Here is a 16,914-nt window from a genome sequence, read left to right as displayed (position 1 = left end):
CATCATGTCACGTACCAAGTGTATGCTGACACCATCCAGCTCTACCTCCCCACCTCTTAGCCCCTCCACTGACTCTGATTCACCCTACTGCTCGTCTGACATTCAGTATTGGGCCGAAGATATTTTGTTAAACTAAATATAGGGAAGACCAAAAACCATTATCTTCAGTCCTTACCACAACTCCATTTCCTGTCACTCTCTGAGGCTGAACAGGACTGTTCAGAACTTACATGACCCTGAAATGTTCATTTTCATAGAATCCCTACAGTGCAGAAGGAGGCCATTCGACCCTTGGAGTCTGCACCGACTCGCCGAAAGAGCACCGTAATCTAGGCCCACTCCCCCGCCATTTCCCTGTAACCCCATCCAACTTTTGAACACTCGGGAGCAATTTAACATGGTCAATACACCTAACCTTTCATGTGTTCAGACCACATAGCCATCCAAAAGTCATGGAGGGTTTTTGGAGGCCCGAAAGCTCTGGAGTTCCTACCCTAACCTTCTTTTCATCTCTAAGCTCTCTCTCCTCCCTTAAGACACTCATTAAACCTGACCAAGTTATTGGGCACCTGCCCTAATATATCCCTATATGGTTCAGGGATGTTTCCCTATATTAAAGGCTTGATACAATTGTCTTGTTGATGATGGGCTGATAGATAGTTTGGTTGGTAAAGGGGCAATCTAGTTTGGAACAAACCTTTACCAAAGAGACAATATGGGATTTGATTAATTGCTGTGCTGAGTTTATTGATTTTGAAAGGAAAAGAGAAAAAGAAAGGCTAGTATTTCTACAGTGCTTTTCACAACCATTGGATGTCTGAAAGAGCTTTACATCCAGTGAAGGACTTTCTGAAATGTAGCCGATAGGAGCACAGCAAACTTCCACAAATAGCAATGTGATAATGAACAAGAAAATCAGGATTTGAATGAGGGATGAATATTGACCAAAACACTGGGGAATAATTCCCAGGTCTTCTTTCAAATTGTGACATTAGATATTTTACATCCATTCTAGCAAGCAGATGGGGCCTCAGTTTAATGTCTACATCCAAAAGATGCACCTCTGTCAATGCAGTGCTTCCCTCTGTGCTGCTCTGGAGTGTCAGCCTGGGATGGGAGAATCGTTTGGATGTGGCAATTAGCTACAACCATCGAGGCGGATGAGGCAAAATTGGCCATGATTCCTGCTTTTATATGTTCGTAGTTCTGAACAGGAGTCATATTTGACTCAAAGTGTGATTTCTGTTTTTCTCTACACAGATGCTGCCAGACCAGCTGAGCTTTTCCAACATTTTCTGTTTTTACCTCCAATCTCCATCATCTGCAGTATCTAAATATTATTTTTTATTTAAATACTGTTGAATGGCTTAGGGTGGAAAGTACATGCGGCTGAGTATAAGGTAAAGTCAGCTATAGTCTCTAATCAAATAGCTTCATGGAAACCATGGTTTCCCACAGGAAGAACAGCCGCTTAGGCAGGATACCTTACTGTAGATGTCCCCATCAAACAATATCCTAAAGAGAAAAATTATACTGGGTATGCCAACGCCACACAGGGAATGCCAATTTGTCCGTATTAGAATACCCCAGCCATGTTGATGTAGAACTGTTTGCCCACACTACTGCTCTAACACGGAAAGTAGACTATCTCATCCCAGCCGATAAAAGGAAAACACTGTAGATACTGGAAATAGGAAATAAAAACAAAAATAATGAGAATTCTCAGCAGGTCGGGGGGTGGGGAGGGGGGGGGGGGTGGGGGGACTACGGGGAGAGACACTGTGCGAGTGCTGCAATCCATCAGAACCCATCCAAGTTCACGAAATATACATGACCCCTCTCTCCAGTTGCTCAGTCTGGACCTGTAAAGACTTAATTACCTGCAACGGACTCACATTCAAAGTATCGTCTTGCATCATTGACTTTGTCTATAGGTATGTTTCTGGAACCCAGCTCTTCATTCACCTAAGGAGCTGTGCTCCGAAAGCTAGTGATTTGAAACAAGCCTGTTGGACTTTAACCTGGTGTTGTGAGACTTATTACTAAATGTATAGGTTTGGGGGGGGGGGGGGAATTAATCCCTCCCAAAATTGGTATAAGTCCCCTCAAAAATTAAACCAGAATTGTACTGACCCAATCGGCGTTATCACACTGAATTGGAACCAAAGGAAAATTGTGGTTTTGGTTTATTTTGATAACAAATATGTGGGCTAATTCAAACATTCGTGTCGTTTTAAAATTCCGCTCATTCCTCCGCCACGACCGAAAGTGCAAATGTGGAAACATGAAAAAATGCCTTGTGACAGTCAAGAAGAGGCTCAAATGTTTAAAGAAACCCCAATTCCTAAACGAATGTACGGGTGGGTGGGTAGATGTTTGTATTGCTTGGTTGTGTCAGATGTGTTTTTTTTATTCGCTGCAGCTTTGCCAATGTTATATTAGAAATAAACTGCGCCGGAAATGGCGGGTCTGTGCTCAGCAAGTGATCCAGTTAACCCGAGTGGTCGAGCCCCCTTTTGCTTTCTGGAGTTCTGTAACCTCCTGGGTCCGCTCCTTGCGATTTCCCTCCCAGCTGTGAGGCCGAAGGAGCAAGCGTCACCGGGCGGGGCTGCTCCAACGCAAGCTTGTTCACGCCAATGAAAACAGTTGCTCCAAGTCCGAGCGTTGGGACAGGACGGGGACAGGAGCAGTGAGGGAAGAACCTGGATGCGTGTTATTATCTGGGATTGCTACACTCGGGCAAAACAAAGACACTTCGAGGGGCGCCTGACTGCTTCCAGATCTCACACATGGATAGGAGCAAAGGTAAGTGAGTGGGACTTGGGGGCTCCCATCAACCTCCACAAACTGCTGTTGACTGTTTCCCAGTCCTTTATTTTTTGCTCATGTCTTTGTGGATCTCTCACCACCTCTCCTTCGTCAATTTCAAATAGACATTGACAGCGCCGAGGAGGAGAGCAAAACTTGCAATTGACATAACCGCTCCCAAATCAAGTCACCGCTCTAAGTTCCCGGGAAATGATCTCCGAGGCAGCAATTTGCCCCTCGGTTGTCATTCTTTAGACGGAAGCCTGTCGTTTGCAGAATCTCCCAACAAGCAAACACACTCCTTGCTCCGACAGAATAGTCCCAGAGACTGTACTGCGAGGGAGAGGGGGGAAACAGAGCTCTCTGCTACTTGAGGCTCCTATTTTAAAGTTGAACACCGCGCTGCAGCCTTTAACTTCAGAATGGTCAATAGCTGAGACATCCAACTCCAAATGTGTGTTGCCGAATTAGCCCGGATTCGTGACATGTTGCTCGACGGCGGGTCAAGCGATGTCTCCAAGACTAATTAAATGGCTCTGGATGTTTAAATCTAATAATGGATGGTTCGTTTACGGGCTGTGCTGTCTCTTACCGAGACTAACGGGGGTGGTTGCGGGCTAACAGAGAGCCACTTGATGCCACACGTGTACTAAGACATCTTAAAGCAACAAGGGTTCTCTCAAATTCTCACTGTTTAAAAACCAATCAAGGCAGGAGATAAATGGTTGACAATATTCAATATAAATTTGAATATTGCAGTTCAACCCCATTCTATTTTACAAGCGACCATGAATAGTTTGTAAACAAAAGGATGTCGCCACTGAGATATTTGGTCAGTCACAATTGGCGTGAGGAAAGTCTGGGCTGTGTGGCGTTCGTCTCAGGTAACGAAACCTTTGGGCGTTTTGTTTATGGACATCCCACCAAAGTGATTTTTAAATCACTCCTTTTTCTGCTCGACTGATTTTGCGAGCGTCATTAGTTTTTTTTATACACTCGAAGGATGTGGGAGAACACGGGTCCGTCTATTAGAAATGAAGGCTGCCTCTCCCAACACTTGAGAGCGGAGAGAATGGCAAAGTAAACATTCTCCAGTGAGCCAACCTGGTCGCTTACCTGGGCGTGTTGTATACTTTCTGTTCCTGAAAATTGAATTTACTTAAACCTTGAAAGTTCTCAAATAATGCCTTTTGGGGGGGGGGGGTGACTCTTTTAGGAAATACAATTCTACATTCCAGCTGTTGTATAAAAGTGGCATGGGTGGAGATATCCTACTTTACAGATTCCAATTGATTAGTTAGCGTGTGCACAGTAGGGAGATTCAAATCTCTTCACTGCCATTTGTGCTGTTGAGGATTGTTTGCGGGGCTAAGTGTTTCCCATTCTTTGGCGAGGTTATCTGAGGAGAGGCCAGAGAGGAGTCAATTCTTTTGCCACTTAAACATGCCAGCTGTCGGGTCAAACGAGGAGCAGCGCTGACAACATCCATGGAGAATTTCTGGGGGATGAACCAACCCACTCCTTCTGACGAAAGCAAATAAGAGAGCTTTAAGCGAAAATATGTTCAGCATCTGATCAGCAGAAATGTGATTTATCGACTTGTGCCTATTTTAATGCCAGCTGTTCTGTGCTGTGATAGCTATGGCTCAATCAGTCAGGTTAGCAGATCGTGTCACCACAACACTGCTGATATTGTTTACTAAAACTCCACATATATTTGGTATTGTCAGCTGGTTAATTGGTCTTTACTTTTTTTTTAAATTTAGAGTTGCCAATTATTTTTTTCCAATTAAGGGACAACTCAGCATAGCCAATCCACCTACCCTGCACATGTTTTGGGTTGTCAGGGTGGGACCCACGTAGACACGGGGACAATGTGCAAACTCCACATGGACAGTGACCAGACTGGGATTAAACCTGGGTCCTTGGCGCGTGAGGCAGCAGTGCTAAGCACTCCGCCACTGTACTGCCCTAGAATTAGTCTTTACAATGCAACTGCAAAGCTAACTTAGTGGCATGGAGAGCAATTAGTAGAAATATTTTTTTTATTTAGGTCCAATGCATTTGAATTTTAATGATAAAATAAATGATGGAAGTGTGAATGAATGAAACAGCGCCCTCAGGATGTAATATCGGTGGACTATCTTGTTGACCATAATGGCAGTGAAGCAGGACAACTATAACAGCTGTTATAGTTTCATGGCTTTGCTGGCCCACCTAACTCAGTTGAAAGTTGCAGGTCTTCCCATAAGATAGTGCCATGGATAGTGTGTCCACAATCAAAGTTTTTTTCTGTGGTGGGGGGGGGGGGGCGTGTTTTCTTATCTTCAGAGTAGTTGTCCCAATTTAATGAAATCCAGCAGCAAGCAGTTTTGAGTTTAATAATGAGAAGGTTACTTATTCTCCCACACCTGCCCACAGGTTTCAAAAAAACTCATCTCCCTCACGACTCACACGCCTATCACTCACACAAGGCCGAGACACAGATAAAGGAGAAAACAATACAATTATAATGTATAATCATCTCAGTCTCTCTTTGTGGTAGTTTTTTAGTTGAGTTGATTCCTTTAGTTGAAGTGATGGCCTTGTAAGAAAAGGTTTCTCAGTAAGCTGTGAGGCTTAGTGTAGTTGAATTTCCAGGAGGTTGGTACTCAGGTGATCTTGATGTTGAGACAAGTTAGGGAAAGTCTTTCTACCTTCAAGGTATTGCTGTTTGTTACCTTGGCTGCTTTTATGACTGCAGCTGGGTTGACGGTTTTCAGATGGTCTCTATGTCTCAGAACAGCTGTTGCTGTTATTTTAAAATCAGGCATTAAACATGTCTCACCACGTGATCTGTTACAATTCAAAAGTGCTTTTCCAAATAAGATTGTGTGTTAGTCCGATAAACATCTGTGTTGTGGCTTTTCGCACCAAGATTTTCAGACAGACAGGATTTTTGTGTTTGGATGAGTGGCCAGCACAATACAATGAAAGATCAGGGAAATCCATTTCACTCATTGAGTTTCAATGTCTCTTTTGTTCCCGGTGAAGCATGAGATGAGTTGACTGCAAACCCCATTGTCTGTAGGTTTTGGTCCATTCTTAAACATATAATAATAATCTTTATTGTCATAAGTAGGCATACATTAACACTGCAATGAAGTTACTGTGAAAATCCCCTGGTTGTCACATTCCAGCGCCTGGTCAGGTCAGTGGGGTAGAATTCAGAATGTCCAATTCACCGAACAAACACGTCTTTTGGACTTGTGGGAGGAAACCGGAGCATCCGGAGGAAACCCACGCAGACACAGGGAGAACATGCAGACTCTGCATAGACACTGCCCCAAGCCGGGAATCGAACCCGGGTCCCTGGTGCTGTGAAGCAATGGTGCTAGCCACTGTGCTACCGTGCCTCCCACAATGAGATGTGTGAATTTCACAGGTGACTGTGAGGTTCCTTCACTCAGGTTCATATTTAATCAGGTATTGACTGCAAATTCTACCGTGTAAGTTCAAATGCCAAAAGTCACATGGTATGCTGTAGCCATCTTAACAACATTTGTGTTCACTTTTTCAAGTATAGTTTTCAAATTGGTAATATCTTCATGTCTGTATTGGGCATGACAGTAGGTTTGGATGAACAGAGCCCTTTAACATGCCGTGTTCACTCTAAACCCTTTGTGTAAGTTAACTAAACAGCTTTTGAGTTTTGTCAAAGGCCATCAACCTGAAACACTGGTGGAATCTTCCTGGTCCTGCAGAAGTGGCGATGGGAGGAAGTAATGAAATGGCTGTTCTGGGTCAGCTATCTGAAGAATTGCTGCCTCAGCTTGACTTTGTCAGAGGTGGGGTGAAACTGGAATTCACTACCCACCTGTTAGAGGCAGGTGGCGAACCTACATAATTCAATGCCCAATTGTGGGCAGACTGGGGACACCATAAGGCCAAAGCCTAAGGTGAGAAAGTCCTGTGGTGCAAGGGCCCCTGCCTCTAAGCCAGTAACTCTGGATTTGGTTCCAGTCTGACTTAATGGCCGTGGAAGGTACACTCATAACAAAGCCAAAGAAGTTGATTATCAACTTGTAAATTCTTCCAACAGATTGGGAGGGGCTTGGAGTCAACCATGCGTGATGTCGTGTGGCAGCACTCTGGCTTCAGATTAGCAACCTGTTCCAGGACAAAACAAGTTACGGAAAGCAGGCCTCCACGTGTACTTTAGATGCAGGAAATCAAAAAGGAAGAAAGCACTAAAACAGGGTCACAAAAGTGACCAGAGGTCAGCGAGCAGAAGGGCTGGAAAAATGGCAAGAGTTCAGCAATCAAGTGTCAATAGGAGAACACTTAGGGGAGGGGTCATTTTACCATACGTTTAGGAGGAGTAAGACTAATTAACTGGGGAACGGGGTTGTAGTGAACGTTTTGCAGTAACCATTCACCATGTATATAACTATCACGCTGTTGCCCATGTGGGCTCCACCTATGGACCATTGTAAGGTATTACCTATAATGTATCATGTTGGTGTCTCGTGGGCTCCGCCCCTGGCTCCACCCCTTGAGGGGAGGTATAAAGAGCAGTAGCCCTGTAGGCGGCTCTCACTAGCAGACCAGTCGCAGGCAGGCACTGTTCTAGTTGATTAAAGCCACAGTTTACTTCTACTCCTGGTTTCGTGTGAATTGATGGTCGCATCAATTTAATCAACTGCAACACCACTATGGAATCGGCCCTCAAACCTGACCGACTGGAACTCGATCCGTAGGCCACGGAGGCGAAAGGGATTTTTTCGCACTGGCTCCGCTGTTTCAAGGCCTACCTCGTCGCCTCCTCCTCGCCTTCCGTCACCGACGAACAGAAGCTGAGTCTCCTCCACGCCCGGGTGAGCCATAGAATCTCTGTTCAACTCGAGGAAGCCTCCACTTACGCAGATGCCCTGGCGATGCTACAGCACCTCTACATAAAGCCAATGAACGAGGTATACGCACGGCATCTCCTCACTACTCGCCGCCAGTGCCCCGGGGAATCACTGGAAGAGTACCTACGCAACCTCAAAGTCCTTGCACGAATCTGCAATTACCAGGCCGTTACGGCCACTCAACATATGGACCACGCTCGGTACACCTACGTGGCTGGAGTCAGGTCCAACTATGTGAGACAGCGCCTACTCGAAAAAGGTGCCCTAGACCTGTAAGAGACAGTAAAATTAGCCTCCTCTCTAGAAGTAGCGTTCCAAAGCCTTAACGCGTTCCCGTCCGATCACGTGACCCCCTCGTGGTCCCCCGACCAAAGAGTACCCCAGGCCTGTGCTGCGCGGCTGACTGCCCACCATGGGAGGCCTACCCTGTTATTTCTGCGGCCAGCATCAACACCCCAGGCAGCGCTGCTTGGCCCAAAACGCGAACTGCAGCGACTGCGGAAGAAAAGGACATTTTGCTAAAGTTTGCCTGGCCTGGTCCAAAACTCTAAATCGCAGGCCCGACCCTCAGACTCACAGGCCGATAGATCCAGCAGTGTGGCAGCGAGTCTGCCAGCTACGGCCCCCCCCTCCCCCGGACGCGTCACCGGCCTCGTGTTGTCCATGGGGGCAGCCATCTTCTACCCCACCCAACGTGGGCGACCCACGGGGGTTGCCATCTTGACCATCCTTGCCCACGTGGCCCGCCACGTGTGATTCATGGGGGCGGCCATCTTGGACGCCATCTTCCTCACCGCCCGACACGTGTGACCGACAGGGGCCGCCATCTTGGCCGCCATCTGCAACGCCGCCCGACACGTGCGACCGACGGGGGCAGCCATCTTGGGACCACCCCAGCACCTCCGACCACGCCGGCTACCTGCAACTCAGCGCGGTCACCCTTGACCAGTTGCGACCCAAACAGCTCCGGAGCTCTATGATGACTGTCTGGGTAAATGGACACGAAACGCCCTGCCTGTTCAACTCCGGGAGCACAGAGAGCTTCATTCATCCCGACATGGTAAGACGCTGCTCGCTCCCAATCTTCCCGGCACATCAAACCATCTCCCTTGCTTCTGGGTCGCACTTGGTGCAGATCCGGGGGTGCATTACCGCAACCCTCACAATACAGGACGCCGAGTACGCCAATTTTAAGTTATATGTACTCCCCGACCTCTGCGCTCCTCTCTTGTTGGGACTGGACTTCCAGTGTAACCTCCGGAGCCTAACTCTGAAGTTCGGCGGACCCCTACCCCCACTCACCATATGTACCCTCGCGACCCTAAAAGTCGACCCTCCCCCGCTCTTCGCAACTCTCACCGCCGACTGTAAACCAGTCACCACCAGAAGCAGGCGGTACAGCATCCAGGTTAGGACTTTTATCAGGTCCGAGGTCCAGCGACTCTTGCGGGAGGGAATCATCGAAGCAGCGATAGCCCCTGGAGAGCTCAGGTGGTGGTCGTCAGGACCGGGGAAAAGAACCGGATGGTTGTAGATTACAGCCAAACCATAAACCAGTACACGCACCTCGATGCGTACCCCCTTCCCCGGATCGCAGACATGGTTAATCAGATCATGCACATTCACGGTGGATGAACCGGAAGAACGTGCGGGATTCCGGCAAGAAGTCGGGAAAATGGCACGAAGTGAATTGCTCATTTGGAGAGCTGGTGCAGGCATGATGGACCGAATGGCCTCCTTTTGCGCTGTCACAATTCTGTGATTATGTGACTGGAGGGGATTTGCAGCGGCTGGCTAGCAAGGCTTCTTTCAGTACCCCCACCCCAATGGAGCCACAGGATTGGGGCCACAGCTGCAGCCAAAGGTCACTCTGTGGAGGAATTTCCCCTCCACAGGGGTGGCCTGATGGTTGGGGCTCCCCCTCCTGCAGTGGCAGAACCCATTTCTTCCAGTAAGGCTGCCATCCTTCAGGGCCTGAAGCCCCCAGGAACCTGCCCACCATCCTCAATTGGAAAAGTTATGGAGACAGGTGGCGCTATCAGTCACACTGGTGGGCATGTTGCCGGCAAGTGCATATCAATCAGGCCTGGAAATGGTGTCAACCTGCAATTACCTTTTAGAAAGCCAGCAGATTCCACTCTTTAACTCCGTTTTTCTTTCCACAGTTGCTCCCCAAGTTGTTGATCGGCCAGTTTTCAATTTCATTCTAGCTCTGTTGATATGATTGGGGATTTCCACATTAATTTGTCAGCTTCACTATAGTACTCTCAATACTGATGCGCAGAAAATAAGTGTTCTGAGGTGTTCTGACATCCGACCAGTCACCTTTTGGGTCTTTATTTTATTCTGTTTAGTTCAATGTCATTGACCATTCCTGTAAGTGAATCTATGAACCAGAGTTTGTCGTCTTCTAGCAAATGTGGAAGTAAAAATCCAGCGACCCAAGAATATATCATGTTCATAGAATCATCGGATGATATGGCACAGAATTGCTCGTACCATTCTGGTAAAGTTTTTTTATGTACTCTCTCTAAGGCCTTGACATCTTCCCCAAAATGTGGTGTCCAGGACTGAATACAATACTCCGTGAGGCCTAACCAGGGCTTTATAAATGACCCTGCTCCTGGCTTTTGTACATTATGCTTCTGTTAATAAAGCCAAGGTTCTCAGAATTTCTTTTTAAACAGCTTCCTCAACTTGTCCTGTCATCTTCAAAGATTTGTGTGCATACCAGCTTTCTTGCATTCCCTTTAAAATTGTTCTATTTCTTTTACATCACCTCTTCTCACTTTTCCTATCATTTTCTACTTCAATGTATTTTAAGTTTTTCTGCTCATTTCACCGAACTGTCTATTTCCACCTGATATCTGTTACTATTGTTATGATCTCTGTAGAGACCAATACATTTTAAAAAGAGGTTCAAAGTTAAGTTACTAGCTGAAAGGATAACAAGACATGGTTTCACCTCTTAAAACCTTTACTGTAACAAAAGCTGAAAAACACTCATTACTAAACACTATTTTCTTTTTCGATAACTTATTCTTTAAACTACAAAGAGAAAAATTCCCTTTCATATTTATCATACATTACACTCTCCACAGGATTACAGTTCTTATAGTAAATGGTCCACAGTTTCTCCCAGTTTCCAAAGAATTCTTGTATTCCTGTTTCGCAGAGTAGTAACTTTTCATGACCATCTCCAGGCACTTTCCTCCATTTTTGGGGAATTTCTTAAATCCACACCACTAGTAATAAAGCCTGTTCAGATGATTCTTCTTGCCCCAGTCATGACGTGACAAATATCCTGGAATCCTTAGATGACTGCAGGATACATTCCTCCAACTCGAGAACATTCCCTTTCTGCATCTGGCGTAGTAGCTTGCAAAGCCAAACAACCTTTTCTCTCTGCTGATAGTCTGTGATATTCATTGAATTCTAAGGAAGTTTGTAACCAGTTCCTCTGCCCTCTTCCCCATCGCAACGTAAAGCATATTAACCTTGCATCTAGGTAGAAATGTCAATATAACTATCTTTGATTCCAAGTCCCTTTTACCTTATAAGTGAACAGACTATTTATAGCACAACTGTTTACAACCCAAAACCTCTACCACCTTTCTGGGACTTTGGGAGACTCAAGAGTCTATTCATTGCAAACACAAAGATTGCTGTCATTGTCTCCAACTGTAAATACATTGCAACTACTTCTTAGTAAAACAATTTAAGCCGTTCTTTGATCATTAACAATTAAACCACTCAGGCTTACTATCAGGTAGACTTCAGAGCAGGTCACATGACCCCCTTCATTTACCCTAAATTTAAAGCCACAGTTCTAAAATATACTCATCTTATAAGCTCATAATCTTATAGGTTCTTATAAGGCTCATAATTGTAACACTATCCTCATTATTTGCTACATCGGAGTTTCGTGTCATGCACATTTTCCCCTTTATACCCAAATCCAAGGTAATTTTAAAAATTTGTTCTTGACACATGGGCATCGCTGGCTGGGCCAGCATTTGTTGCCCGTACCTAATTGCCCTTGAACTGAGTGACTTACTAGGCCATTTGAATGGGGGGGCAGTTAAGAGCCAACCACATTGCTGTGTTGGTCTGGAGCCACATATAGACCAGACCAGGTAAGGATGGCAGATTCTCTCCCCTGAAGGACAATAGTGAACCAGACGATTTTTATGACAATCGACAATGGTTTCGTTGGTCGTCATTAGACCTTTAAATCCAAATTCTTATTGAATTCAAATTTTACCATCTGCCATGGTGGGATTCAAACCCAGGTCCCCAGAGCATTACCCTGGGCTCTGGATTACTAGTCCAGTGACAATACAACTACACCACCGCCTCCCCCATGAATGTATATTAAAAGGGACAATTGGCTGACAATTGACCCCGGGAGAACACCATTTTATATTTCCTTCCACTCTGAAAAGCACAGGCTCATTACCACTGCCTTATGTCTCCTCATCTTCAGAGGCAAAAGCATAGAAACCACGAGACAAACTTATTGAACATAAAGCAGGAAAAAGATTTGGACTCAGTACCTAAGAACATAAAGAATAAGAGCAGAGGTAGGCCGCATCGTCCCTTGGGTCTGCTCTGCTATACAGTAATATTATCACTGAAATTCAACATCAAGTCCACTTTCCCTTCCTATCCCCATATGCTTTGATTCCTTTCATGCCTAAAAATCTGTTAATCTCAGTCTTGAATAAACTGAATGGTTAAGTCTCCACAATTCTATGATTCACAATGCTCTGAGTGAGGAAATTTCTCCTCACAGCTGTTCTAAATGCCCAAAACCCCCTTAACCTGAGTCTCTGAGACCCTCTCCAGCTAGGGAAATTAGTCTCTCAGCATCTACCTTGTCAAGCCCCCTAAAAACGTTATACGTTTTGATGAGATCTTCCGAACTCTAGAGAATATATTCACATTAACACCATCTCTGTTCTCTCAGTTATATTCATTCCCAGGGATTAATCTAGTGAAACTTCATCTCAGGCAAGCATATCCTCCCTTATAAAAGCATAAGAAATAGCAGGTGCAGGCCACTAGGCCCCTCAAACATCTCAAGAAGATCATGGCCTTTCAGATTATGGCCTAACCCCAATTTCTGGCCTACGCCACCTCCTCCCCTCCCCCCACCCCTAAACCCCAGCACACCATAAGCCTTGACTCCTGCAGGGAAAAAAAACTGTCTCACACAGCCTTGAATATATTCACTGGCCCAGCCTCCCCTGCTCTCTGGGAAGAAGATTCCAAAGTCAAACGACCCTCTGAGAGAAGAGATTCTTCCTCATTCCTTTCTTAAAGGAATTGGTAGACCCCTATTTTTTGAAAATGTGTCCCTATTTTGAGGTTCCCCCATGAGGGTGAAACATCTTGCCAAGATCTACACTGTCAAGCCCCCTCAGACTCTTGTCTGTTTCAATAAGATCTCCTCACATTCTTCTAAGCGCCAATGAATTTAGGCCCAATCAGTTCAATCTTTCCTCATAAGACAACCCCTTCATCCTAGGAATCAACTTAATGAACTTTCTCTGAACTGCTACCAATGCACAGTAGTTAGCACTGCTGCCTCACAGCACCAGGGACCCCAGTTTGATTCTGGTCTTGGGTGACTGTGTGAAGTTTCCACTTTCTACCCGTTTCTGCGTGGGTTTCCTCTGGTGCTCCGGTTTCCTCCCACAATCCAAAGATGTGCATGTTAAGTGGATTGGCCATGCTATAAATTACTCCTTATGCCCAAAGAGTTAGGTGGGGCTACAGGGATAGGGTGGGCCTCGGTAGGATGTTCTTTCAGAGGGTTGGTGGAGACTTGATGGCCAGATGGCCTCTTTCTGCACTGTAGAGATTCTATGGATTCTGTAGATCCCCCCTTAAGTAAGGAGGCTAAAACTGTCCTCTACACTTGTAGCAAGACTTCCCTACTTTAACACTCTATCACCCTTAGAAAGGTAGAAAGAAATGTTAGAATACAAGCAAGACAATACATACAGTTGGCAATAATTTCCATGGGGATTCTCCAAACCCCTATCATAATTATGGTGGAAAAGCATTAGAAACCCTGCAATTTGTGTCAAACTTGCTGTAGTAGATCAGGAAAGCCCCACAGAAATTCCACCCCAGTCTGTTTACAAACTTTTCCCAGTCACTAAATACTAAAATACTGTGTGCAGTTTGCATGTTCTCCTTGTGTATGCGTGGGTTTCTTCTGGGTGCTCCGGTTTCCGCCCATAGTCCAAAGACGTACAGGTGAGATGTATTAGCCATGATCAAAGCACAGGGTTACAGGGATAGGGCGGGGGAGGGGGCCTAGGTAGCGGGATCTTTCAGAGGGCTGGTGCAGACTCGATGAGCTGAATGGCCTCCTCCTGCATTGTAGGGATTCTGTGTTCTATGTCTGTGACCACGCAATGTGAATCATACAGCTGTGTGCCTGTTACCCGGGGAGCATCAATGATAGTTACATCTTGGGGCGCTCACTGATTCCAGCGTCTTTGAGGGAGAGCAGCATCTGGAGGGATGGCTCCTTGTGGACAAGGGGTACCCAATAAGGAGGTGGCTGATGATGTCACAAACCGAGGCAGAGACTCGCTACAATGAGGCTCATGTGGGGCGGATGAAGATACGGTTCCAATGCTGGGACTCTGCACGACCCAGTACAGCCCCCAGAGGGTGTCCCGCATTATTGTGGTCTGCTGCACTCTCCACAATAACTTGGCACTGCAGAGGGGAGACCACCTGGAACAGGAGGAGATGGAGGAGTGCCACATCTCCTCGGATGAGGGAGGTGAGGAGAGCAGCGAGGGGTAACCCATGGAGGATGAGGAAGGATCTCAGGCCATGGCTAGGGCTCACTTGGGCTGTCAGACTAGGACGCCCTTATAGCCTCTTGATTTGGGGATGAGCAGGACTAGGGGTCGGATATCTCCAACTGTGGGGACTGTGATCTCATCATTAGTGTGGTGCTAGAGGTAATAATAATAATCTTTATTGTCACAAGTAGGCTCACATTAACACTGCAATGAAGTTACTGTGAAAATCCCCCAGTTGCCATACTCCGGCGCCATTTCGGGTACACGGAGGGAGAATTCAGAATGTTCAATCTACCTAACCGCACGTCCTTCAGGACTTGTAGGAGGAAACTGGAGCACCCGGAGGAAACCCACGCAGACACGGGGGGAACGTGCAGACTCCACACAGACAGTGACCCAAGCCGGGAATCGAACCTGGGTCCCTGGTGCTCCAATACCATGGGAAGGCTTTGCATTCCACCAGCTCAGGCATGACCAGACCTAGGGGCACCTCATCGGCCTAGCAGTGTCTAAGGCCATAGAATCCCTCTGAGTACCAAATACCTGGACGTCCCTGCCTCCCCTTGCTGTGGACCATCAACTGTGAAACGTTTACAAGTGATTAACCCAGGAACCTGCCTAATAGGTGTGAGTACCTGCACCGTTGGAGGGCATGAGTGACAGATGTGACGCCTCTTCAATGGTTATAACCAAGAAGTCTCTCTAAGAGCTGATAGGGTCTGGTCAGTCCAGGGAGGGGAGGATGGCCCAGGCTGCACGTCTGATTGCCCTTCAAGGGGAGGGAGATGGCATTAGTACTTTGCGGGGGATAAATGATGTCTTGAAGAATGACTGTTTGATCTTCGGGTTCTCACTTTTCTTCGTTATCCCCACTTTGCTAGCAGCATAGTCACGGTCAGGCTCCTCCCCAGAAAGTTCACAGGCTGTTTCTTCATGCGGGGTCAGGTTCCGGGGTGAGGAGAGGGCCTCTCCCCCTGTGGGCAACCTGCGAGTTGCTGGCTGAGAGATCAGCTTGGAGGTGCGAGGGGCTGATGAGGAGGTGCAGTGAGAAACTGGTGATGGCAGACCTCCTCTGGCCAATCAAAGGTCGTTCATCTTCTTCCTGCATTGCTGCCACATCCTCTTATAGAGAGTGCTGGCACTCACCACGGCAGCTATTGCCTCTCAGGCAGGGTGGAAACACTGCTGGTGGGCCGCCTCCAAGATTGCGGGTACAGGACGTCCCACCTCTGCTGCGCACCATCCAGGAGTCTGGTCAGGGTTCCCTCCATGAATAGTGGTGCTGGATTTCGTGCTGCCATCTTGTTATGGGCCAGGGTTTAGAGAACCCCAAAGTGTATCATGAGGTTACCTGACCCACAACTTTTAATAGATTGTGGTATGGGGAGCACACGGCCCACTCTACAGGTGCGGTACAGCAGAAATGGAAAAGTATTTTTAAAAACAAAACAATGTTTATTCTATGAACTCAAGTTAACCTTTCTTAAAAATACAGTGAAAATCTTAGCAACCATTAATTCAAATACAACCCCCAAAGAACACAACACTAAGTAATCCTTAATAAATTCCCAAACAACATCCAGAAGTCCAGAAGACAAAAGAAACACCTTTTGACAGAAACACATCAGGTTTAAATTCACTACTGAGAACATTTATAATTCTGAATTCACCAAATGATCAAGAGATAGTCTTTTCATGGCAGAGAGAACAACAGTACACCTGCTTTGTCTGGCTTCAGCTCCAACACTGAAACGAAACCAAAAAAAGACAGACCCACCCAAGCTTTTCTCAAAGTGAAACTAAAAAGCAGAGCCAGAGCTCAGCTCCACCCACACTCTGACATCTTTGCAGTAACATGAGCAACCAAACATTTCTTAAAGTGATATTCTCATGACAATCCCCTCTCGTGGTTCTGGAACAAGTACTCGGCAAGTGTTTATATGGAGCGCCACAGTGATTGCAGTGACTAAGTGTCCCCGTGGTGAGCGTATCAGGGGGAGGCCGCCAAGAGCGCGCCGTGATTAACATGGGGAAAAAACGTTTCTTTAAGAGGCGTAAGATTTAATTTGAAATCCTGGTGATTGATTCCGTTTTTCTCATCGCGACTGATACTTTGCCTTTTTCTGGTGAGATTCCGCCCACTATTTCACAGACTTTTAAAAATGAATATAGATAAGAGGCAATGGGTGAATCCTGGGAGATCAACAAATCGGGCTTAATACCAGATGGCGGGCCAATTGCAAGTCACCTGATTCACTACGCTCAGCATGATGAGGGCGTGATCCAGATAATGATATTTAAATGAGCCTGATGGCTCATTTGGCAACCTGGCACTGCCTAGGTGCCAGGTTAGCACTGTTAAGGGTCTTGGCCTGGGTGGGACC

At 46.4% G+C, this 16,914-nt stretch overlaps 1 protein-coding gene across 2 annotated transcripts in view; it reads left to right on the top strand.

Moving 5' to 3' along the window:
• The first annotated feature begins 2,617 nt into the window (after window positions 1–2,617).
• The window catches only part of afap1l2 (actin filament associated protein 1-like 2), a 312,790-nt gene continuing 298,493 nt past the window's right edge, over window positions 2,618–16,914 (top strand). Inside the window, exon 1 of one of the 2 annotated variants that reach the window (XM_072479450.1) lies at window positions 2,618–2,805. In XM_072479450.1, coding sequence (XP_072335551.1) covers window positions 2,790–2,805 — 16 coding nt within the window. In that variant the 5' untranslated portion in view covers window positions 2,618–2,789. The remainder of the gene's footprint in view (window positions 2,806–16,914) is intronic. The other variant, XM_072479449.1, reaches the window with a different exon arrangement.

The sequence above is a fragment of the Scyliorhinus torazame genome, chromosome 16 (genome assembly GCF_047496885.1).
Source record: "Scyliorhinus torazame isolate Kashiwa2021f chromosome 16, sScyTor2.1, whole genome shotgun sequence".
In the NCBI taxonomy this organism is placed as follows: domain Eukaryota; kingdom Metazoa; phylum Chordata; class Chondrichthyes; order Carcharhiniformes; family Scyliorhinidae; genus Scyliorhinus; species Scyliorhinus torazame.
Note: the sequence above shows the minus strand (reverse complement) of the source record. Positions and strands in the feature narration are given on the sequence as shown.